This window comes from Podarcis muralis, chromosome 10 (genome assembly GCF_964188315.1).
Source record: "Podarcis muralis chromosome 10, rPodMur119.hap1.1, whole genome shotgun sequence".
Lineage (NCBI taxonomy): Eukaryota > Metazoa > Chordata > Lepidosauria > Squamata > Lacertidae > Podarcis > Podarcis muralis.
Window position 1 is genome coordinate 68148143 of NC_135664.1, and position 24353 is coordinate 68172495.

General features: G+C 43.8%; 1 protein-coding gene across 1 annotated transcript; it reads left to right on the top strand.

Moving 5' to 3' along the window:
• The first annotated feature begins 1448 nt into the window (after positions 1–1448).
• CTSO (cathepsin O) lies at positions 1449–18535 on the top strand. Its single transcript, XM_028745357.2, has 8 exons — positions 1449–1762; positions 6425–6533; positions 8184–8323; positions 10125–10292; positions 11301–11422; positions 14596–14759; positions 16042–16134; positions 17752–18535. Exons 1-8 carry the CDS (start codon positions 1631–1633, stop codon positions 17784–17786), a joined length of 963 nt encoding a protein of 320 aa, XP_028601190.2. The 5' UTR covers positions 1449–1630; the 3' UTR covers positions 17787–18535.
• Positions 18536–24353: the final 5818 nt, after the last annotated feature.

Here is a 24353-nt window from a genome sequence, read left to right on the forward strand (position 1 = left end):
AGAACTTTGCTTCAGGATGAGAACAGAAATCGTGCGGCGGCAGCGGGAGGCCCCATTAGCTAAAGTGGTGCTTCAGGTTAAGAACAGTTTCAGGTTAAGAACGGACCTCCGGAACGAAGTAAGTACTTTACCCGAGGTACCACTGTAACTAAGTTAGCTGGTCTCTAAGGTGCTACTGGAAGGAATTTTGTTATTATTTTGTTTTGTTTTGTTTTGTTTTGACTACGACAGACCAACACGGCTACCTACCTGAAACTAGAGTAATAAGGGTGTGTCATAAAGAGAGTCTGGATGAAATCAAAAGCTTCCTCCTGGGATCTAAGTGGGATGTTTTGAAATCCCACAAGAGTTCTGTGTAAGGGGAAATTAGAATCTAGAATCGTAGTGCTGGAAGGGACCTTTGGGGTCATCTAGTCCAACCCCCTGCAATCCAAGAATCTCAACTACAGCATCCCTGGCAGATGGCCACCCAACCTCTGCTTAAAGTTGGGTGCTTATAGTTGGCCTTGGTGAAGATTTGACACTTTCATCCCTAAAATGTTTTTGATTTGAGTTCCTACTGAAATGGGGCTGCATTTTAATGTTGTACTAAATCTTGTTTTTAAGTTGTACTTTCATCCATTGTTTTTACCTGGTGTTGTGGCGCTGTGGGTTAAACCACAGAGCCTAGAACTTGCCGATCAGAAGGTCGGCAGTTCGAATCCCTGCGACGGGGTGAGCTCCCGTTGCTCAGTTCCTGTTCCTGCCAACCTTGCAGTTCGAAAGCACCTCAAAGTGCAAGTAGATAAATAGGTACCGCTCCGGCGGGAAGGTAAATGGCGTTTCCGTGCGCTGCTCTGGTTCGCCAGAAGCGGCTTAGTCATGCTGGCCACATGACCTGGAAGCTGTACGCCAGCTCCCTCGGCCAATAAAGTGAGATGAGCGCCGCAACCCCAGAGTCAGCCACGACTGGACCTAATAGTCAGGGGTCCCTTTACCTTTTCCTTTAGCCGTCCTGAGCCCAGTCTTGGCTGGGGAGCATAGCTGTCAACCTTCCATTTTTTTTGCGGGAAACCCCCTTATTCCAGCACCACTTCCTGCTGCTTCCCGCTGCTATCCCAGATTGTTAGATATCCCATAGACTGTCCCTAGGACAGATAAGGCTACGGATCCCTTATTTTTGAGGCTGCTGATCCCTTATTTTCAAATCTGAAAGTTTGAAGGGGAGGGCGGGGTATAAATAATTTTTTTTATTATTATGTATTATTATTAAAAACCTGCAAAGAAGGAGAGCCCAGGGTCCAAAAGGGGGGAAGGCAGAGATTCATCTTGAGGGGTGAGAGCCACCGTCTTTTTTTGCAGTGACAAGTTTTGGCAGTGACAAGTTTTGCCAAGTTGCAAGGCTGGAGGCGACGCCTCCTATCCCTCCCTCTCTCCCTCCCTGCCGGAGGGACCACTCAAAAGCGCTTTCTGCAGCGACAAGTGGAACAAAAGAGCCGAGCCGAAGGCAGCTGGAGGGCTCAAAAGCGTAAAAGTCTTCTTTGAGGCTTCTTCTCTGGGGAGAAGGAGGAGCCAGCAAAGCGAAAGGAAAAAACGAGTCGTGCAGAAAACCAAGCGGCGCCAGGGCGCAGCTCTTGCGGAAAGGCTCTCCATGAAGCCGTGGCTTCTCTTCTCCTGCTTGCTGCCCTTCCTGGGAGCCGGAGAGGGTCGGCGTCCCGGATCCAGGCATCCCGGATCCTTGCATCCCAGGGGCAGCGAGGGGACGGAGGAAGCCGCCTTGCAGGTAGGTGCGAGCGGGGAGAGGAGAGGGAGAGGCCGGCAGGAGTCCTGGTCCATGCGCGCTGCTTCCTTGTGGGGCTGGAGGCGAGATCTCCATCCCAGTCCCAAATGTAGCGGCACAGCCAAGGCACACGACGCGCGTATCCAGCACATATTTAAAGCATATGGCTTCTCCCTCCTCCTTAAAAAATAAATTCCGGGCATCAGATATGGGGTGGGGTTACAGGTCCCAGGATTTTGGGTTGGTGGGGAGCCATGCCATTTAAGCGTATGGGGTGCATCTGCCGCACAATTTACTCCCGAGCCGACCCCTCTGGAACTAATGGACCCAACTGAATCACAGACATGGATTTCAATGGGTCTACTCTCGAGTAAAGCTTCGTTGGCGACCACCCCCTTCCAGATCCCCATGTCTGCTCTTCAAATTATGTTTTTAATGCTGTGCCCCACCTTGTGATCTTTGGATAAAGGGAGGTGTAGATATTGAATTATTATGTAATAAAATATATAACATGTATTTAATAATAATAATAATAATAATAATAATAATAATAATAATAATAATAATAATAATAATAATATCACCCAGCGCTGCTTCCTATTGATTCTAATAGCTTAGCTTCGTATTCAGCTGGGAGTTCACACAAAAGTTACGTCTCTTGTTTGCTATGGCACCACCTGCATGCTTTGCCGTTTAAAAGGTTGGAGGAAATAAAATAACGAAAAGAGAGGTGGGAAAAACAAAGGGTGCAGAGGGAGAAAAATAGCTTGGAGTTTAAGGGGTTAAGGAGAAAGACATACAGGAAAAGTGGGTTTTGATGTGCAGTTGAAGGAAGAAGAATAAGCCCAATTTCAAAGATGTTTCCCCCTGTAAAATTGACAAGCAGTGAGAACAGCAGATCCTTAGGAGACTATTTCCAACAAATATTTTTCAGTGAATAAATCAAAGTGGATAGTTTTTGTACTCCTCATCTTCACCACAAGATGTCAGACTTAAAAGCCTACCTAAATCCTGAAAGTGGGGCTGTTGTTGGTGAAAGTTTATTACAGTGGTACCTCGGGTTACATACGCTTCAGGTTACATATGCTTCAGGTTACAGACTCCGCTAACCCAGAAATAGTGCTTCAGGTTAAGAACTTTGCTTCAGGATGAGAACAGAAATTGTGCTCCGGCGGCGCGGCAGCAGCAGGAGGCTCCATTAGCTAAAGTGGTGCTTCAGGCTAAGAACAGTTTCAGGTTAAGAACGGACCTCCGGAACGAATTAAGTACTTAACCTGAGGTACCACTGTATGCCGTACTACTTTTGTGAGCTATGAGATTCTCTGCTAATTTGGCTGCAACATAGATGAACAGGGAATTGCTCAGAAATTGTGGGTCCTTGTGGTAGGTTGGTGCTGTTCAGCCAATTCCTGTCTTGGCATACAACAAATAAATGTTTGTGTGTTTAGCATTTTTTTAAGTTCAGCAAGTAATCTTGTGGAAGTGCAATCACTGGGCTTCAAGAGTCCCTCTTGGCACTTGGTGGTTGTGAACCACTGGGGGGAAAACCCATTGTACTATCACTGTTTACGTTAATTGCATGTAGCTGATTACATACCCTCCAACAATTCTCCAGTGAAAATTGGGCGTCCCATTCCATAATGATAATTTTACTATTTATACCTCACACATCTTACTGGGTTGCCCCAGCCACTCTGGGTGGATATCTATATCTATATCTATATCTATATCTATATCTATATCTATATCTATATCTATATATAACATTAAACATTAAAAAACACTTCCCTATACAGTGGTAGCTCTGGTGGCGAACAAGATCTGCATCTGTGCATGCTGCAATTCGCTGCTTCTGGGAAAGCCCATGCCTGTGCCTAGAAATGCAGAGAAAAGATGTGAATGAACCCGCTGCCATTGATGATTTAATGGAAGATACAGTCATACCTCGGGTTACGAACGCTGCGGGTTGCACGTTTTTGGGTTGCGGACCGCGCCGAACCCAGAAGTACTGAAATGGGTTACTTCTGAGTTTCGGCACTCGTGCATACGCAGAAGCATAAATGATGTCACGCACATGCGCAGAAGCGCCAAATCGCATCATGCACATGCGCAGACACGGCGCTTCAGGCTGCGAATGCTGTGGGTTGCGAACGTGCCTCCCGCACGGATCACGTTCGCAACCTGAGTGTCAGGTTCTGTTGCGGTTGCTCGAGAGTAACCAAGCAAGACTCCCACCTGTTTTTTACAGGCTTTATTTTGGGGCAAACTATTTACAGTGAAGAGTGTCATAAGTTCATGTCTGGCTCAATCGCTAGCAGAATCCGGGAGTGATCTGTTTTTGTACCTCCCTCAACATAAATGTCTCGTCACCCCCAGCCTTTTCCACCCCTCCCTGTGCCTCAGATTACTGCGCAGGATGGGCGATGGCAGGGGCGTGCTCCCCGCCTCTCCAGCTTGCTCAGGCTCGGTGTTAAGGCTCTTCCTAGCATTCTCTGGAGGGACGCGGGTGGCGCTGTGGTTAAAAGCCTCAGTGCCTAGGGCTTGCCGATCAAAAGGTCGGCGGTTCGAATCCCTGCGGCAGGGTGCGCTCCCGTTGTTCGGTCCCAGCGCCTGCCAACCTAGCAGTTCGAAAGCACCCCCGGGTGCAAGTAGATAAATAGGGACCGCTTACTAGTGGGAAGGTAAACGGCGTTTCCGTGTGCGGCTCTGGCTCGCCAGAGCAGCGATGTCACGCTGGCCACGTGACCCGGAAGTGTCTCCGGACAGCGCTGGCCCCCGGCCTCTTGAGTGAGATGGGCGCACAACCCCAGAATCTGTCAAGACTGGCCCGTACGGGCAGGGGTACCTTTACCTTTACCAAGCATTCTCTGGTTCTTGCACCTCTTCTTCACTGGAGTTTGGGCTTTCCTCCTCGCCAGAAGAGGAACTGCTTCGCAAGATTTTTGGAGGCTCCCTGTAACACAACTGCCCTTCTATCTCTCCCCTTTGAGCCGCTGGCAGTTCCCTGACACCGAGGTATCACTGTACCAGTATGGGAAGAAGCACCTTATTTGGTTAGCTGTGGTGCTCCACAGTTGTTACAGGTCAATGTGGCAGGTCAAAAGAGGGCAGGTATTATCGCCAGCTGATAGTACAAAGTGGGCGTCCAACCTGTGGGCCTCCAGGTACCCTAGACAGACACTTCCATCATCCCTGATCGTTGGCCATGTTGGGCAAGGCTATTGGGAGCTGGAGTCAAACACTAGTAGGCCACAGTTTTCCCCATCACTGATACAGTCATACCACTTGTTATGTTTGGTTCAGGTTACGTCTTTTCAGGTTGCGTCCTGCGGCGACGCAGAAGTACCGGAAAGGGTTACTTCTGGGTTTCGCCACTCGCTCATGCACAGACGCTCAAAATGACCTCACGTGCATGCGCAGAAGCAGTGAATCGCGACCCACGCAGATTGCGTTCTGCTCATGTTGTGAACGGGGATCCGGAACGGATCCCGTTCACAACCAGAGGTACCACTGTATAAATGTTGGGCCATAAAACAAACCTACACACACATAACAACTACAAATGCAGATTACTAATTCTCAGATAAATCTCTTATATTCCATTACACACACACCCCAGTGTAACTTGTCTTTTTGGTCCCAAGAAAACACTTGGGAAACAGCAGAGGTAGCGTCCAGGTTTGTTGACAGGCCTGTGCCTAGTTGTTGTTGTTGTTGTTGTTGTCGTCATCTTTCTGTCTTGAGAGACAATGGAGTCACAATATTTTATGGTAATTAGTGAGGAAATAGCATGGAATTTATTTATTTATTATTTATTTTTTGAAAACGCCAATAAAACAGGGAAACTTTTGGCATGGCAATTGAGAAAAAGTGAACAAAATAACTACAGTGGTACCTCAGGTTAAGTACTTAATTCGTTCCGGAGGTCCGTTCTTAACCTGAAACTGTTCTTAACCTGAAGCACCACTTTAGCTAATGGGGCCTCCTGCTGCCGCCGTGCCACCAAAGCACGATTTCTGTTCTCATCCTGAAGCAAAGTTCTTAACCCGAGGTACTATTTCTGGGTTAGCGGAGTCTGTAACCTGAAGCGTTTGTAACCTGAAGCGTCTGTAATCTGACGTATCACTGTATGCGAATTGAATAAAGCTTAATGGTAGGCTAACTGAGAAACCAAAAGAAATGAGGGAGGCTTTTGTAAAATATTTTACTGATCTTTACAGAGAAAGAACTGAAGATTCAAACAGGATAGAAAACTATATTAAAAATATAGTGAATTACCAAAGATAACAGAGGATCAAATGAGGATATTAAATATAGAAATTTCAGTTCAAGAAGTAATTGAGGCAATTAATCAAACAAAAGTAGGGAAATCCCCAGGGCCAGATGGAATAACAGCAAAATATTATAAAAAACAAAATAACAATAACAAAAAGAGGGGTGTGAAAAACCCAAGTGACCTCCCTGGGGCGCAAGTCTGGGCAGTTTGTCTGGAGGTCCTGGGCTGCCCCGACGACCACATCAGCAAGTCCAAAGGAAAGCAGAACAAGACATTTGGCACTAGCTTGGTTGTAGGCGTTGCCAAAAGGAGGTGTACAAGGCGCCATCCAACATACAGACAGACTTCATTACATTTCAAGAGTGTAATTATGCTTTTGTTTTCTCCAGGAAAGCATTAAGAGAATCAAGCATTTGAATTCCTTATCATCTAGCGACAACGCTACTGCTACCTATGGAATAAATAAATTTTCCCACTTGTTTCCTGAAGAATTTAGAGGTACAGAGTATTACATTACAAAATATTTAATGCTTTTGCAAATAATAATAATAATAATAATAATAATAATAATAATAATAATAATAATTTATTATTTATACCCCGCCCATCTGGCTGGGTTACCCAGCCACTCTGGGCAGCTTCCAACAGAATATTAAAATACAATAGTCTATTCAACATTAAAAGCTTCCCTAAACAGGGCTGCCTTCAGATGGTAGTTGTTATTCTTTTTGACATCTGATGGGAGGGCGTTCCACAGGGCAGGTGCCAATACTGAGAAGGCCCTCTGCCTGGTTCCCTGTAACTTGGCTTCTCGCAGGGAGGGAACCGCCAGAAGGCCCTCGGCGCTGGATCTCAGTGTCTGGGCAGAACGATGGGGGTGGAGACGCTCCTTCAGATATACTGGACCGAGGCCTTGCTTTATCTTCAGTGCAAGCTATTTTGACATCCTTTTGATATGATTTGGTGTGCCTGAACATCTTGCTAAGCAGGACTAAAGTGCTTGTTTTTGTCTTGAGAAGATCTATGGTCTCCCTAAATTTCAGACTCTGAGCTTCAACCTGTCAGAATGTTTCATTCTGCATGTTGCTATGACGATTATTACTTTTGTGGCTATTAATCATCCCTTTCTTAGTTTATTTCATTTAACCATCCCTTTCTCTAGCAGGATCTTTTCCCTTCATAGTTTTATATCTCGGGGTCTAGGGTACACCTGAGAATGAGCAGTCCAGACTTTTGCAGAAATAAATAATAATAATAATAATAATAATAATAATAATAATAATAATAATATATTATTATTATTTATACCTCGCCCATCTTGCTGAGTTTCCCCAGCCACCCTGGGCGGCTCTCAATCAAGTGTTAAAAACAATACAGTGGTGCCTCGCAAGACGAAATTAATTCGTTCCGCGAGTTTTGTCGGCTTGCGTTTTTTTTCGTCTTGCGAAGCACGGTTTCGGAAAAGTTTTGGAAAAGCTTCAAAAATCACCAAAGTCTTCAAAAACCTCAAAAAAGGCCACCACACCGTGTGCTATGAGTTGCTCCTCGAAGTCAAGTCGCAACTGTATTAGCGGTGTTAAGAAAAAGGAAACAAACTTGCAAGACGTTTCCGTCTTGCGAAGCAAGCCCATAGGGAAAATTGTCTTGCGAAGCAGCTCAAAAAACAAAAAACCCTTTCGTCTAGCGAGTTTCTTGTCTTGCGAGGCATTCGTCTTGCGAGGTACCACTGTACAGCATTAAATATTAAAAGCTTCCCTAAACAGGGCTGCCTTCAGCATGAGACTCTTAATCTCAGGGTTGTGGGTTCAAGTCCCGTGTTGGGCAAAATATTCCTGCACTGCAGGGAGGTAGACTAATGATCCACCTGGGCACTTCCAACTCTACAATTTTATGATTCTATGATTATCCCAGGCCTTTGGTGTTTTAAACTGGGGGAGGGATTGTTCTGTCATTATTATGTGATTTATTTTTGCGTTTCTGTACTGCAAAGCGCTGTAAATCATAGGATCCTCAGATGAAGGGCAGTATCTACATTTTATAAATAATAATGACTGGAAAAAATGCAAGTGTTTGGCTTTTAGAAACCATGTCTTTGAATTGGCTGTAATCAAAACTAGAAAATAACAGAACTTTTGTTTTGTTTTAAAGCTACTTACTTACAAAGTAGACTTTTTAAAGTTCCCAAGTATGTGCCGGGTGAGAGCCTAGAGGGCACAGAAGCACCCTTACCAGCAAAGTTTGATTGGAGGGACAAGAATGTCGTTACCAGCGTGCGGAATCAAGAAGCGGTAAGTTCCACAGTTGATTTTCTGCCTAATTTTGGACCTGGTACCCTCAAAACTTCAGCAACTAAGATGACAAGAAGATAAGAAAGGCAAATTAACACAGAAATGATGTTTTAAAATAGATAGGGGGATGTGCTAGTGATGTATGGAAGTGAGAGCTGGACCATAAAGAAGGCTGATTGCCGAAGAATTTATGCTTTTGAATTATGGTGCTGGAGGAGACACTTGAGAGTCCCATGAACTGCAAGAAGATCAAATCTATCCATTCTGAAGGAAATCAGCCCTGAGTGCTCACTGGAAGGACAGATCCTGAAGCTGAGTCTCCAATACTTTGGCCACCTCATGAGAAGAGAAGACTCCCTGGAAAAGACCCTGATGTTGGGAAAGATGGAGGGCACATGGAGAAGGGGACGATAGAGGACGAGATGGTTGGACAGTGTTCTCAAAGCTACCAGCATGAGTTTGACCAAACTGTGGGAGGCAGTGGAAGGCAGGAGTGCCTGGCGTGCTCTGGTCCAGGGGGTCATGAAGAGTCGGACACGTCTAAACGACTAAACAACAACAACTAGGGGGATGTGCAACCTTTTTTGTTCTTTAAGGGTATACAGTATTGTTCAGTAAATGTATGAGTAGCAATTGATAAATCAACAGCTGTTGAATAATGGGAGCTGAACATCAGGAATGGATTGTGAACCAGAGATAAGTGTGTACTATTAAGCAGCAAAGGGGGGAAACAGGGGCACATCTAAGACGAAGAGTGGGAGGTCATCTTGTTTGCATTAAATTTGATTTAATTCGGCATTGATTTGTTTAAAATTTGGGAAAAAATTAATTGGCAAAAAGAAGAAAGAAAAGATAATACAGTGAGTGTTCCAGTTCCCTTTTGAGATGAGAATACATCTGCATTGTTGACACGGCAGTGGTGCATGTTTATAGCACCATTTCTCTGGTTGATATGAACTGGCCTTTTCATTACAGGTAGTAGAAAAGCCGAGTTGAAGCCTCTGCACTTGCCGTATTTTTTTAAAAAATCCAACCATGTCTGTCTACAGCTGCTGAAAATAGATGGGATAAGCAAATCTGGAAAGGACTGCAAGACAGATTATTGTATAACTGAGAAATGTGTCATTATTAACTCAATGGGTGTTGCTCAGCTGGCAGAAAGGCTTTTCGATTGTCCTCAAACAGTCGCAAAGCCACCCTAAATCTGCTCTGGAAAGTTTTTTGGGGGAGGGGGCCCTCTAGAACAGATATAGGGAAGCACAGGGGGACAGGAAATGCCTGAAAATTGCTTCCTTCCCTGTTCCACTGATGGAAGCCTTACTGCCAGTTGAGCAACACCGCAGGATAAAACACTATCTGTATGGAACTATGTGAAAAACAGGCTATTTTGAAATAAATTTGTGGGGGAAAAGTATGAAGGGCAACTAATGACGATTGTTTTTCTTTTTCTAAATAATTTTTAAATTAATTTTCATTTATAACAATCCAACAAAAGCCACATTAATACCAAATTCTAATATGATTAAAAAGCCAATGATCCAATACCAAATTAAACAATTTTGAATGACTTCCCGTGCTCTGGATTTCAGGGAATGATGTTCTTATTTCGTCCTGCTCTTAGTTAGTCCAAATACGACAGTTCCGATCTGGATCCTTTATTTTAACAGCCACTGATCTGATGACTGTTCCATATCCATTAATTTTGCAAGGGGAATTTTTATCCTTTAAATTTCTGTGTGAAATGTTTATTTTACATTCATCTTTACGCTTCCTATTGTAATCTATCACCCATCTTTTCCAGTGTGGCGGCTGTTGGGCTTTCAGCGTTGTCAGTGCAGTAGAGTCCGCATACGCAATTAAAGGGAACGTTTTGGAGAACCTCAGCGTGCAGCAGGTTATTGACTGTTCATACGAGAATAAAGGTTGCAGCGGCGGCTCTACGGTTACTGCGCTGAGTTGGCTGAATCAGGTATTCACTTCTTACAAACCCACAGGCTCCGTTAATACGTGACAGTGTTGGGTAAAGAGAAGGCAAATCTCAGACTTGAACAACACTCCCCTCTTGGAGTAGATCAAAGGTTGCGTAGCCCCAAATATTGCCTCCAACTTTTGCCAATTAGATATCTCCAGGGCTGTCATAAGTCAGGCAAGATGGGCAATACAGTGGTACCTCGGGTTAAGAACTTTACCTCAGAATGAGAACAGAAATCATGTGGCGGCCACGCAAGGCCCCATTAGCTAAAGTGGTGCTTCAGGTTAAGAACGGTTTCAGGTTAAGAACGGACCTCCAGAACAAATTAAGTTCTTAACCAGAGGTACCACTGTAGATGGTCCTGCTCCAGCATCTGCTCATCATGTGACCTCTGTTGAGGCAATATTTCTCCCACCTTGACATAAGTTGAGATCTATAGTACGGCTAGCGGGCTCTCATCTTCCTGCTGTTGGCAGTGCCGTTTTTGCCAATTTTCTACAAGAACAGCTCGAAAATGGCATTTGTTTTGCGCTTTTGCCAAAAAAGCTCAACATCTTCTCTATCCAAATTTTCACTGTTTGGCAACCCTGGGTTATTTGTAAGAAATCAATCTTTTATTGTGGCAATTACTTTGGAACTCCCTGCCTATTGACAACACGCAGGAGCTCCACTGCACCCACTAAAAGCACATTTGTTTAGAAAAGAAGCCTATCTGGACACGTAGAATGTTGACATGTGTTTTAATTCACTTTTAGTTCCTCATTGGTTTTAATTATTTTTGAATGTTTAAAATAGTTGCTTTCAGCTGTTCTTACTGATAATTTTATTGTTTTATTCTTATAAGTTGCTGATTTTTTTTTTTAAATCAAGCAATATATACATTTTAGGAAGTAAATAAAATAATTTAAGGAGTACAGACTCTGGTGTGACCAAAGCAACTTTCAAGAGCACAAAAATGTGTTGTTATTTAATCACAAGCAACTCGTTTGATACGTCTTCTTGCAGACACGCGTGAAACTGGTGAGAGAGGCGGAGTATTCTTTTAAAGCTGAAACAGGAATGTGCCATTACTTCAGCCGTTCTGATTTTGGAGTTTCAGTCACAGGCTATACCTCTTATGATCTAAGGTAACAACCAGTGAGTATTCCCCCCCCCCCAACTACCCAGTAGATTCACATTCCAAGTGACTATTACGGTTATAAACCTCTTCAGTACCGCACGTGGGGAATCTATGGCCTTCTGGGTGTTGCCGAAAGTACAGCTCCCATAAAGGTAAAGGAAAAGGACCCCTGACCATTAGGTCCAGTCGTGGCCGACTCTGGGGTTGCGGCGCTCATCTCACTATTGGCCGAGGGAGCCGGCGTACAGCTTCCGGGTCATGTGGCCAGCAGGACTAAGCCACTTCTGGCAAACTAGAGCAGCGCATGGAAATGCCGTTTACCTTCCCGCCGGAGCGGTACCTATTTATCTACTTGCACTTTGATGTGCTTTCGAACTGCTAGGTTGGTAGGAGCAGGGACCGAGCAACAGGAGCTCACCCCGTCACGGGGATTCGAACTGCTGACCTTCTGATCGGCAAGTCCTAGGCTCTGTGGTTTAACCCACAGTGCCACCTGCGCCCCTACAGCTCCCATAGTCACTGACAAATAGCCATGCTGGCTGCAGAGATGGTATGAGTTGAGAGTCCAACAACATCCAGAGGATTCCAGCTTCTCGTATCTCTACGTATTGAGCATGCATGCTAGAGATGCAAACATGTTTGCTTTAAGAAAACATGGAAACTATCATAACAGACGTTCTTAAGAAAACATGCCTCTCATTTGTGTGTGTGGTTTGGGAGCTGCACGGTCAGGGAAAAAACAATGCTGTCTGGGGTTGTAAAGACTGCGGAGAGAATAATTGGGTGCACTCTTCCCACCTTGGATCAAATCTATGCTTCCAGGTGCCATAAGAAAGCTGCAGAAATAGCGCAGGATAGTGCACACCCTGGAAATGATCTCTTTTGGCTTCTGCCTTCTGGAAGAAGGTACAGGGTTCTAAAGACTAGGACTAGCCGCCTGAGAAACAGTTTCTATCCAAATGTGATTTTGGTTTTAAACGCAGTGTAAGGTAGTTTCTAAGGGACGCGGGTGGCACTGTGGGTTAAACCACAGCCTAGGACTTGCTGATCAGAAGGTCGGCAGTTCGAATCCCCGCAATGGGGTGAGCTCCCGTCCCTGCTCCTGCCAACCTAGCAGTTCAAAAGCACGTCAAAGTGCAAGTAGATAAATAAGTACCCCCCTGGCGGGAAGGTAAATAGTGTTTCCGTGCGCTGCTCTGGTTTGCCAGAAGTGGCTTATTCATGCTGGCCACATGACCCGGAAGCTGTATGCCACCTCCCTCGGCCAATAAAGTGAGATGAGCGCCACAACCCCGGAGTCGGCCACGACTGGACCTAATTGTCAGGGGTCCCTTTACCTTTACCATAGTTTCTATGGGAGTATATTGTATTTAATTACGGGGTATCAGAGTTTTTAGGGGGCTAACCAGGCTGGGATAGCAGGCTTGTTGGTTTTGAATGTCTAATATAGATTTTTTTCAATTTCATTGTTCTGTATGGGACAACGACAATAAAGATTATCGTATCGTCTTTTATAGTATTCAGCAGCAGGTTGTTGAAGCTGCCTCCCTTCTGGAGTTTCAAAGATCATACATGAATGTTGACATTCCAGGTAGAGAGAGACTTTGACCCCTGGTGCAGCAAATGCGCCCACAGTTCTCATTTCCCTTCCGAATGCAGAGCAGTCATTGACTGCAGAGCAGGATGACTTGTCAATGCAAGAGGATGCACAGAAAGTGTTTTTAACTTCCACGACCGGGCTTGTACTGCTTGTGTTTCTTTTGCAATGTGTGCCCTGCTTTTCTCACTTGAGAATGGTTTACAAATAGCTTTAGAAATAAGAGAGTGGTATCCAACTGGTTTTTCTCCATTGGGGGAAGGCATCCATTGGCAGGGTGGAAGGGGAGATGATCTTTGCAGATTGGAGGGTGGGCAGAGGCTACAGGAAGAGGTGTATCTACTGGCAAGATGTCTTCCCACAGCAAACTGAGCACCACAGGTACTATTCTAGCTATAACACTGGCAAACAAGTGGTCCGATCTGAAAAATACAAATATTTAGGTTACAAAACTAAAAATAAAGATAATTTAAGTTTGCAAAACAATAATTACCATGTGGTTAGGGTAGATCAACGTGTCACGTGTCCACTTGTCCCCAGTGTAAATATGACATATCGGCAAAAGTTGGAAATTGAAAGATAACTATAGCATGTACATGAAAATCGATTTCAGATTTGAAATCAGCATTCAAAGAACATATAAGAACAGTTGAAAAATCTTACGCAAAAGAAAATGGAAAAAAATTGTTCCCCAGTATACTGTGTATCCCAAGGGAATGCATTTGTTTGCATACCTCCAACTGTACATAGATATGCATGTCATTTTCAATGCTATACATGTCATGTTCAATGCTATACAAGTCACTTACATTTATACTCATATTGTACTACTTTGGCTACGTGTTTAATAAAATATTAAATTCTTGCACTGTGAAAAACAAAGATTATGGTGAAAGTGAAAAACATGAATTGCAAAAAGCCTAGATCTTACAGGGAAAAAAACAACTTCAGATATGAAATCAGCATGTTGAATTTAGGTTAGAACAACTGCATGTTTCAACGCGACAAAAATTTTGTTCCCCAGTGTGAGGAAAAAATAAGGTCATGGCGCAAAATGTGATTCTTGTCAGATGAATAGACTTCTCTAAAGGCTGGCTTACCGTGAGGGCGGTTCCCAAGTAGCATGATACACAAAACCGTGAAAGAGTTCTTCATTGAAACCACCCTTGTTGAAACTGCCAGTTTCACTAGCTGTAAAATAACATAAATAGGGTTGCCATATTTCAAAAAGTGAAAATCTGGGCACAAAGTTGCCTGGACACTTCTGAGAAGGGTTGCCATACACTCAGGTTTCCCTGGATAATTTCAACAGTTCCGCTCAGACACTGTTTTTGATGGACAAGTCCTGAATGTGTCCAGGAAACTCCAGAAGTATGGTGGGCCCCAACATACCAATACTACTCTGAATAACTTCTGCTTAGTACAGCAAGTTTATTTCCTGTACTATAGACTGACTTCTGCAACCTAAGGGGCCGGATACCTGCCAAACAGAAGGTGCTCAGCAGTTGGTTGGTTTCGAACTATTTTGATGCTAGACTGAATTCTGACCCTGAGGGACTGGGACTATTCTTCTTACCTTGCAGTGGCCATGAAGACGAAATGATGAGGATGCTAGTTAAATATGGGCCTTTGCCAGTAATTGTAGACGCAATCAGCTGGCAGGATTATCTTGGGGGCATCATCCAGTATCACTGCTCCAGTGGAGAAGCAAATCACGCTGTTATAGTTACTGGTTATGACACGACAGGTGAGATTTCAACCACCAATTTTTTATTATTATGTTTCTCATGGTAAATCTTTATTGGTTTAAAATACAGATGTAAATGATCGTTTACAACAAAGGTAAATATAGAAAAATTCAATACAGAAGAAAAAACATCATGACAGAGTAAGAAAAAAAGTTGAAAAAGAAAAGAAAGACGAATGATTATTAACGTAGCAGTTTAGAGAAAGCCACTTCCACCCTGCAGAGGAGGTGGGATTGCGGGTGTCATGGCCCCCCCCCCACGACTGAGGGAATCCCCGACCACATCACCCCCTGGCCAGCCAATCAGCTGGCTCTGGGGGCGTGGCCTGCCCTATTTAACGAAGGCGCGGCCAGGGATCTCCCTTTTTACCCGCCTACCAGTTGTTCCTGGTATTAGTGCCATCACAATATTAGTGCCATCCGAAACACGTCTGCGTTCGCATGGCGGTTTATTCCGTTCACCTGACGTTTCCCCAATTGCTAATTTCAGCCTTTTATCTGAGCTTTCACAAGACCAGAAAGCCACAATCTAGTGGAATATAGTAGAGCTTTTGTGCTCATTTCTGTGTTAATGGGTTCTGGGGGGGGGGAATCCATTTGCAACCCCATTATCACAGAAAATTGCAGGAGTAAAGTGACAAAGTTTGGGGTGGTATTGTGGCATGCATTTCCTTTTTCTTTTTAAACAGTTTTATTAAAGATTTCATTGTGCAACAAACCATTACAAAAGTTGGGTGCCTCCCCCTCTCTCTGCCAAGCGGTGGCAAAAGCCTGGGTCCCAGACAATCACCCAGGGTCTGTCTTCCTTTTGAGAACTGAGACACAGCAGAGACTGCCGTAGCTTTAATAAATATTCTTTTTCACCTATTCACACCTTCAGTGTGCATGGAGGTGGTCCAGATCTTACAGCATGGTCATTTAAAAAGGGGTTTGGCCCCACAGCATAGCAGCCAGCCTTCAGCCAGCCTGCCCAAGATGGATACCAGTCTCTCCCCAACCCTGTCTGGTTCACAGACGCCCTGAAGTCCTTCATGGAATCACCTAGGGGTCCATTAACCCCCAGGTTCAGAACCCCTGGTGAATTGCATCAATACAATTTATCACATACTTCTACATATTGAAGTACTATGTGCTAGCTAAGCCAGATTCTTTGTAAAGAATCCGGATTCTGTCTTGTGGCTCTGCTTTTAAGTCTCTCCGTGTCTGTCCAACGAAAGTCATTGAAGTTTGCCGAAGATGTCCTAAACAAAACAAAACAAAACTTACTGAAATTATTTTACAGGTAGCATTCCTTATTGGATTGTTCGAAATTCCTGGGGCACTTCGTGGGGAATAGATGGCTACGTACGCATTAAGATAGGTTCCAATATCTGTGGTAAGTTGAGAAAAAGGCACTGCAGTTGATGCTTCACATTTAGGCCTCCGTATGCGTTCTTCCTTGGGACGCAGGTGGCGCTGTGGGTTAAAGCCTCAGCACCTAGGACTTGCTGATCGAAAGGTCGGCGGTTCGAATCCCTGCGGCGGGGTGCGCTCCTGTCGTTCGGTCCCAGCGCCTGCCAACCTAGCAGTTCGAAAGCACCTTCGGGTGCAAGTAGATAAATAGGGACCGCTTACTAGCGGGAAGGTAAACGGTGTTCCGTGTGCTGCCCTGGCTTGCCAGATGCAGCTTTGTCACGCTGGCCACGTGACCCGGAAGTGTCTGCGGACAGCGCTGGCTCCCGGCCTATAGAGTGAGATGGGCGCACAACCCTAGAGTCTGTCAAGACTGGCCCGTACGGGCAGGGGTACCTTTACCTTTACCTTTATGCGTTCTTCCACGGCCCTATTTTGAGAGGCTATTTGAAACTTCAGGTAGACGCATTTTACATTCCTCCTATCAATGTTACCGTCCCAAGATGAAGCTAAGTGCAGCATCAAAGCAAGCCCATTAGCATATTATCAAAGCAAGAGAATATCAACATATATGAGCTCATTTGTGCAACAACGACCAATTAGCTTGGGGTTATTTTGATTACCAAAATGGCATCTGTAGGCCTTCTGGAACGTTTCAACAAAATACCCCATAAAAGGAAATGGTTCATGAGCAACTTAGGTAAAGGTAAAGGGACCCCAGACCATTAGGTCCAGTCACTCACGGACGACTCTGGGGTTGCGGCGCTCATCTCGCTTTACTGGCCGAGGGAGCCGGCGTACAGCTTCCGGGTCATGTGGCCAGCATGACTAAGCCGCCTCTGGCAAACCAGAGCAGCACACGGAAATGCCATTTACCTTCCTGTTGGAGCGGTACCTATTTATCTACTTGCACTTTGACCTGCTTTCGAACTGCTAGGTTGGTAGGAGCAGGGACCGAGCAACGGGAGCTCACCCCATCATGGGGATTCGAACTGCCGACCTTCTGATTGGCAAGTCCTAGGCTCTGTGGTTTAACCCACAGCGCCACCTGCGTCCCTTGAGCAACTTGGTTACTTCTGAGTAAAAAAGCTGGGGGAAAGTAAGCTCAAGTATAGCACTACGTATTCCTCCGAGGCCGGCCGTCAGTCACTTCTAATGCAGTGATCAAACCTACTCAGAACATCGTCGTCTCTGCTGGGACCCTCTCCCATTCCTTCCTGGAAGTATTTGTGGGAGCCAGTGTGGTGTAGTGGTTAAGAGCGGTAGACTCGTAATCTGGTGAACCGGGTTCACTTCCCCGCTCCTCCACATGCAGCTGCTGGGTGACCTTGGGCCAGTCACACTTCTCTGAAGTATCTCAGCCCCACTCACCTCACAGAGTGTTTGTTGTGGGGGAGGAAGGGAAAGGAGAATGTTTACCGCTTTGAGACTCCTTAAGGTAGTGATAAAGCGGGATATCAAATTCAAAATGAAAGGGTGTTCAGTAACATTGGTACAGCATGGGAGCCAAGGAGTAAGAGATGATGTTGCAATAATACTTTCCTTCATAAAGGATTTATCCAATGATCCAATAGTTAACGTTGATCTCGTTGCTTCCTAGGCATCGCTGATGAAGTTTCTGCCGTGTTTGTGTGAAGCAGTTGCTCTGAACGCAGAATCGGTGACAGACATTTCAAACACTATTTTTCCACGATGTGAAGGAGTGTTATTCTTGGGAAGGGACTTGTGGGCATTCTGACGGCAACAAACAGAAGAATCCCCTTCCAGCAAGTGCCATAAAACTTTTATTTTTGGGAACTTGATATCCGCTCTGCAGCGTATTCTAGACCATCAATTGTGCAAACAGAAGGAATTTTATATTACCAGCTCTAGTCTCAGTTTTGGGAATCTTGACTCCACCTGCACTTAGCACAGTATTTTAAATAAGAGTTGAGCAATTGTGGTCAGAGAACTGGATTTATATCAGGGAGGCCTGAGTTCATCAGCTACCATATCCTTGCTGTGCAGCCTTAGACAAAAACCACACTCTCTGCCTCAGTTCCCAGTCTGTAAAATGATAACATACCTTCTTACAATAATTTTGTGATTACAAAATACAAATTTATAAAACATGTTGCAAATTAAAGTCAGAACTATATGTATGTTGAACATACAGGGTGCATCCCTCTTATTCTAGCATTTTGTAGAATATACTGGTAATAATCATAATATTGTTTTTAGTTTATTGATTTTATCTTTTGAATGTTTGAAGGAGTTATTTTTCTACTGATTTTATTGATGATTTTATTGTTCTTTTGTAAATCACTTTGAGGTGGGGTTTTTTAACAACCAGTGTATGAACTTTATGAAATGATAAATAAATATTTGCAGTGCTGCAGGAGTAAGCAGCTGTGTTCTCTGATATTTTCTGCTACTGCTGAGCTCTTCCTTCCACTCCTGTTCTAAACCCTTTATATTCTCCAAGAACATGGCATCGCTTTCTGTTTAGTATATGCTACTTTGGGGGCCAAATCTAGTCTTTGCTGTCCATTTAAAATACCTTCGACATTATGTAAAACTGACTTTTGTTTTCGTTATCAGTAATTCAGTTTCCATCTCTTTGGCTCTAGCCTGGATTAGCCTTATCACAGTTGTGATTAAAACATGACCACAGAGAGGCTTGCTGGATCGGGTCAATGAGGGACTCAAGATGGCGAACGGCACTTAGTCAGCGTGAGTGTGAGCTCACTGATTTATCTTTTAAAGATTGTTTTAATGAGTATAGAAACCTATTAACTTTTAACTTTAGTTTTTAGTTTTTTAGTTTTAAATTAGTAAGTAGGAGGACGCCTCTTTTTATCAGGGAGACAACCATTGACCTTGAAACTGGGGCAGCTGCATGAAGAGAGAAATGACTAAGCAATTATACAGCCCTGCTTGTGGGAGAGGAACTGGGAAACGTACCAGAGATTCCAGATATTTAGACGACACAGAGGAACTGAGATGCCTGCCTCTTGCTAAACAAACAAAAATTAGTGAATCTGAAAGTACAAAGGATATTTTTAATATTCCGGTTTCAAACTCTTTCACACTGCTAGCAGAGATGAATGACGAGGAAACCATTGTGAAAGAACCATTGTGGACTCACTCACGATTGGAAGGGAGCTGAGTACCTAGAAGGTTGGCACCACCCTATACACCCCTCTCGTTCCCCTGTATGGGACAATGCTGGACCTCTGAGGTGTGGCGGGATTGCTAAGGACAGGCGGCTCCTCAACACCACTGACCCACTGCACCCAGTTGGCACTGCACCCCGGCAGCTTGGCACAGGCCTTTCCTTCCCGGGGGAAGATCTCCTTTCGTCCTGGGAACAGAACTCTTATATCAAACTTCTAAGCCAGGTGGCTAAAGAAGCCCCTTATCCAAACTGCTGGGTCTGTGCCCATGCACCCAGCCACCTCCAACAGAGTCTCCCCCTAGTTCCAGTACCGGTGACGTTGGAACAATTTCGTTCAGGGGATGTTACCTCATGGAACTTGACTGCGCTAAACCTGACGCAGCAGTACCTATACCTCACAGGTCCAACAAAGGGACCCCTCTGTCGCCGCTTCACTGGAGAAGGAACCTCCATCGGGTCCAGTACCTGTAGCATCAACCTTGAGATCTTAGCCACCGGCCAAGTGACTGTCACCAGTTCTGCAGGTTCCCAGACTTTTCCAAACCTTACTTTCGCTTGGGCCAACGCCGTCGGTCACCCACCCACCTGGAAGCCTCAACACTTGGACTTTATTCTGTTACAGACCTTTGGCTCGGGCAGGATGGAATCCTACCTCAGCGGTTTGTTCTGGGTGTGTGGACACCGCGCATACACCTGGATAAGCTCACACATGTCGGGATCCTGCTTTGTCGGATACATCGTCCCGGGAATCAGGGTGATCCCGCATCTGCCCCCCGGGAGACAGAGGAACAAAAGGGAGCAGAAGGACCTGTCAGACCTCTCCGACGTCGCTGCAAATGGGGAAATGGTGGGTCGAGCATTGTTCCCTGCTTACGAAGCTGGATCTAATCATGTTGACATTCTCAGGCTCACCGACATTCTCCTCAAGTTCATGCAGGAGGCTACCCAGATAACAGACTCCCTGATGTCTGAACTCTCTGAGGGAAGACAACTTCGTTTACAAACGAGAATTGCTAGGGACTTTTTACTGTCCAGCCAAGGAGGGACATGTGCTTTGATAGGTGCTGAATGTTGTACGTACGTGACTGACCAATCTTTGAACATCACTGGACATTTAAATAATACCCATGAGCTGGCAGGGAGACTCAATGACATACAGCACGAAGGACTATCCGATGTTGACTTGTGGGTCTGGCTGCCCAAGCTAGGGTGGCTCCGACAATTACTCAAAGCGATTTTTGTTACTGTCATTATCATTGTTCTCTGCATTCCTATCTTCTGCTGCGCCGTACATTGTCTTAGCCCGTGTTGCTCCCTCCTCCGCTGCCCTGCTCAACCCACCTCCTTTTCTCTTAGAGCTTATTCCCGCTCTCAGGGCACCCCCACTTTTCCGGAATATGTACAAATGAGGCACCTGGGGGAAGGGGAATATGAGATCACCGAGATTTAGGGTGCGGAGAAAGGATTTGCAAGTTCTTGCAGAACTTTGATGCAAATCTATCTCCAAATGGTGGACTGATACGGAAGGGGGGTGCATGTCTTCTGCACCCCTTCCCGCCAGTCACCAGAGGGTCTGAGGCGATGACCTCAAGGGGCACATGACCCCATGGGAAACCCCAGTCCCACTGTTGCACAAGCACCACACGTTACCCCAAGCCCCATGAATAAAAGTGCCTTCCCCCCCTACGCCTGTTTGCTACAATGAATAGACCGGGCAACATAAATCCAAGCGCCTTATTCCTCCCTCCCGCCCGATTATTTCCATTAGTAGACCGTACATTGTAGTATTATGTATCTTATGAATGAACTGGCCTATTTGCGTACTGGAGCATCCTGCCCAATCAAAATAATGCATTCACCTTGCAGAGCTAGCTCAGCTCGAGCTGTTGCACGCCTCATTTAACCTTTGACAAGCCACTGACGGCTCCCTGCTGCGAGAGCAATGGAACCGAAACCTCGCAAACCTTTTAACCCTCTCAACATTGTTACAACGTATATAGCTATTTACGAATAAGGCTGTCACTGTCAAAAAGGACTAAAATATATAAAAATTAATAGAAAATCAACCGTAGCACCGATTCTCTTGCTTTCGGTGCCAATTTGCTCAATTTCTCTAGGACTTCAAGACTCCTCCGGTGTCCTCCATAATTCCCCAAGCGAGATGTCACGTACACTCAGGAAGACCCTAATCCTGCCAAATCACCCTGCCAAGCCCTTCCTCTGGGCAGTGCCAGGTGACAGACTATGCAAACCTGGACTCTATTGTTCTCTCATCACCGGTACTCACGATGTACTTATCTGTGCATATCCCGAGCTCTGCATATCCCCCCTCCCTCCTCCATATGTTAATCCCGTGCAATCCACCCCTTTCTTGATGTAATCATGATGTAACTGTGATGTGTTGATGATGCTTCTGTGCTGTATCTTCTTTTTTTTGGTAGTTTAATTTTATTTCCAATATACAATAGACTAAAACCACAGACATACCAAAGAAAACTAGAATAATGGAAAAAAAGAAAAAAGAAAAAAAGGATAAAAACAATACCAAAACAATACATTCCTCAAACGCACTAATTCATATCATATTATTAAACTAACTTCCCTCCACCACGGTTTGAGCTATATCTCAATAGTACTTTTTGCAGTTCCTTTATTATCACCATTATCTTTACTTCGCAGGTTCTATATTGTACCTACTGATATTTTAATATTTCCTAAATTTGTTTCCATGTATAAAATGAATTTATTCCAATCATTAATAAAAAAAAATTATTGTCGGGAAGTGAAGACGCAGAAGAAGAAGAAGATATAGGGAACGGAAAGTCTAAAATATAAGCTTGAAAACCTAAGTAGAAGAAGTAGAAGCCAGTTGTTTTTTTTTTAATTAAAAAAAAAATGTCTTTGAAGTTCTTGTCCTGGAATGTGAACGGTTTAAATGAAAAATAAAAAAGGAATAAAGTAGAGAAAGCTCTGAGGAACAAAAATTATGATGTGATTTGCTGTCAAGAGACTCATGTAGCTAAAAAGCATAAACATGTACTGATTAATAAAAAGTTGGGGGTTGAATTTATTAACTCAGATGTTAGTAAAAAAAGAGGGCTGGTGATATACGTTAAAGAAAAATGGGAACCGGTGCTAATCTGTAAAGATGAGGAGGGAAGAATTCTGGGAATCCAAATTAACTACCAAGGGGAAAAGTTTAATGTGGTAACTGTTTATGCTCCTAATACAAGCAAAGTAGAGTTCTTAAAAAAATTAGAACAAATATTATTAGAATTAGAAAATCAAAAATTAATCCTACTCGGGGATCTGAATGGAGTCCCTGTACCGGAACTAGACAGGAGTGAAAAAAGGAGGAAAATGAATCAAGGGAAACTCCCAAAAACCTTTAACGATCTTCAAGAAAATCTAGATTTGATTGATATTTGGAGGTACAAAAACCCAATAGAGAAACAATTTACACATTTCTCAGAACCACATCAAAGCTTGGGTAGAATTGACCAGATCTGGGTCTCAAGAGAACTAATGATAAGAACAAGGAAATGTGAAATAGAGCCTAGAACGCTTTCAGACCATAACCCGATTACCTTGGAAATAAAATGTAAATCATTGGGGCCAAATAGGTGGAGAATGAATGAATATCTACTGGAAATTGAAGAAATTACTGAGAAGGCCAAAAATACTTTGAAAGAATATTTTGATTGGAATTTAAATAAAGAAACCGAAATCGATATTGTTTGGGAGGCAAGTAAGGCAGTTCTTAGAGGATTCCTGATTCAACAGAATAACTATAGAAAGAAACTAAGAGAATCAAAGAAGGAGGAAATAGTTAAACAATTAAAAGAATGTGAGAAAAAATTAACAATAAACCCTGAGGATGAAAGGACCAAACAAATATCTAAAGTATTGCAAACACAATATTCAACATTATTAGGTCAAGAAGTAGAATGGAGAATAAAATCAATGAAGCAAAAATATTTCGAATCGGCAAATAAAACGGGGAGATTATTAGCATGGCAATTAAGAAAAAAGATAAAGCATAAGGTGATTAACAAAATAAAAGTAGAAGAGCGAATAATAGAAGACCCCAATGAAATAAAGGAAAAGTTTCTTCAATTTTATGAAACCTTGTATAAAAAAAAGGAGGATGAAGATATAGCAGAGATAGGGAAATATGTGGAAAAAAACGGAGGTGAACAGTTGACGGAAGAAGAAAAATCACACCTAAGTAAATTAATAACGGTAGATGAGGTTAAGGAGGCAATTAAGAAATTGAAGCCAGGGAAAGCTCCAGGCCCAGATGGTTTGTCGCAAAAATATTATAAAGTTTTGGAGGAATACTTAGCCCCCGTTTTATGTGAGGTATTCAATAACATCTTACAAGGAGGGAGGATACCGGATTCGTGGAGAGAGGCACATATTACGTTAATACCCAAACCAGATGCGGATAAACTTGAAATTAGAAATTACAGGCCGATATCACTACTCAATAACGACTATAAGATTTTTGCCGGAATAATGGCAAAAAGATTTAAAAAATACCTGATAAAACTTATCCAAGCCGGATTTGTGCCAAACAGGCAGCTGAAGGATAACGTAAGACATATAACAGACATCATCGAATACCTAGAATTAAAAAATGATGTCTCTGCGGCTTTAATATTTATCGACGCCGAAAAGGCTTTCGACAATGTATCTTGGAGTTTCCTTTTAAAATGCCTGGAAAGGGCAGGGATAGAGGGACCCTTCTTGGAAGGTATAAAAGCGATTTACTCAAGCCAAAGGGCTAAACTAATTATTAACAATAACTTAACAAATTCGTTTACGATTTCAAAGGGTACAAGACAAGGGTGTCCCCTGTCCCCTCTCCTATTTATCATGGCTTTGGAAGTTATTACAAATAAAATAAGGGAGACACCGGAAATAAGAGGTATTAGAATCGGAGTAAAGGAATACAAATTAAAGGCATATGCCGATGATTTAGTAATATCGTTAGAAGAACCAACAAAAGGCGTCGATAAAGTTTTGAAGCTGTTTGAAGAATT

What these genes read in the sequence shown, in the direction of transcription:
- CTSO (XM_028745357.2), top strand. Translation starts at nt 1,631, where the DNA reads ATGAAGCCGTGGCTTCTCTTCTCCTGCTTGCTGCCCTTCCTGGGAGCC. An exon ending in GTTTCCTGAAGAATTTAGAG is followed by an intron (nt 6,534 to 8,183) that starts GTACAGAGTATT and finishes TTTGTTTTAAAG; the next exon opens with CTACTTACTTACAAAGTAGA. An exon ending in TACTGGTTATGACACGACAG is followed by an intron (nt 14,760 to 16,041) that starts GTGAGATTTCAA and finishes ATTATTTTACAG; the next exon opens with GTAGCATTCCTTATTGGATT.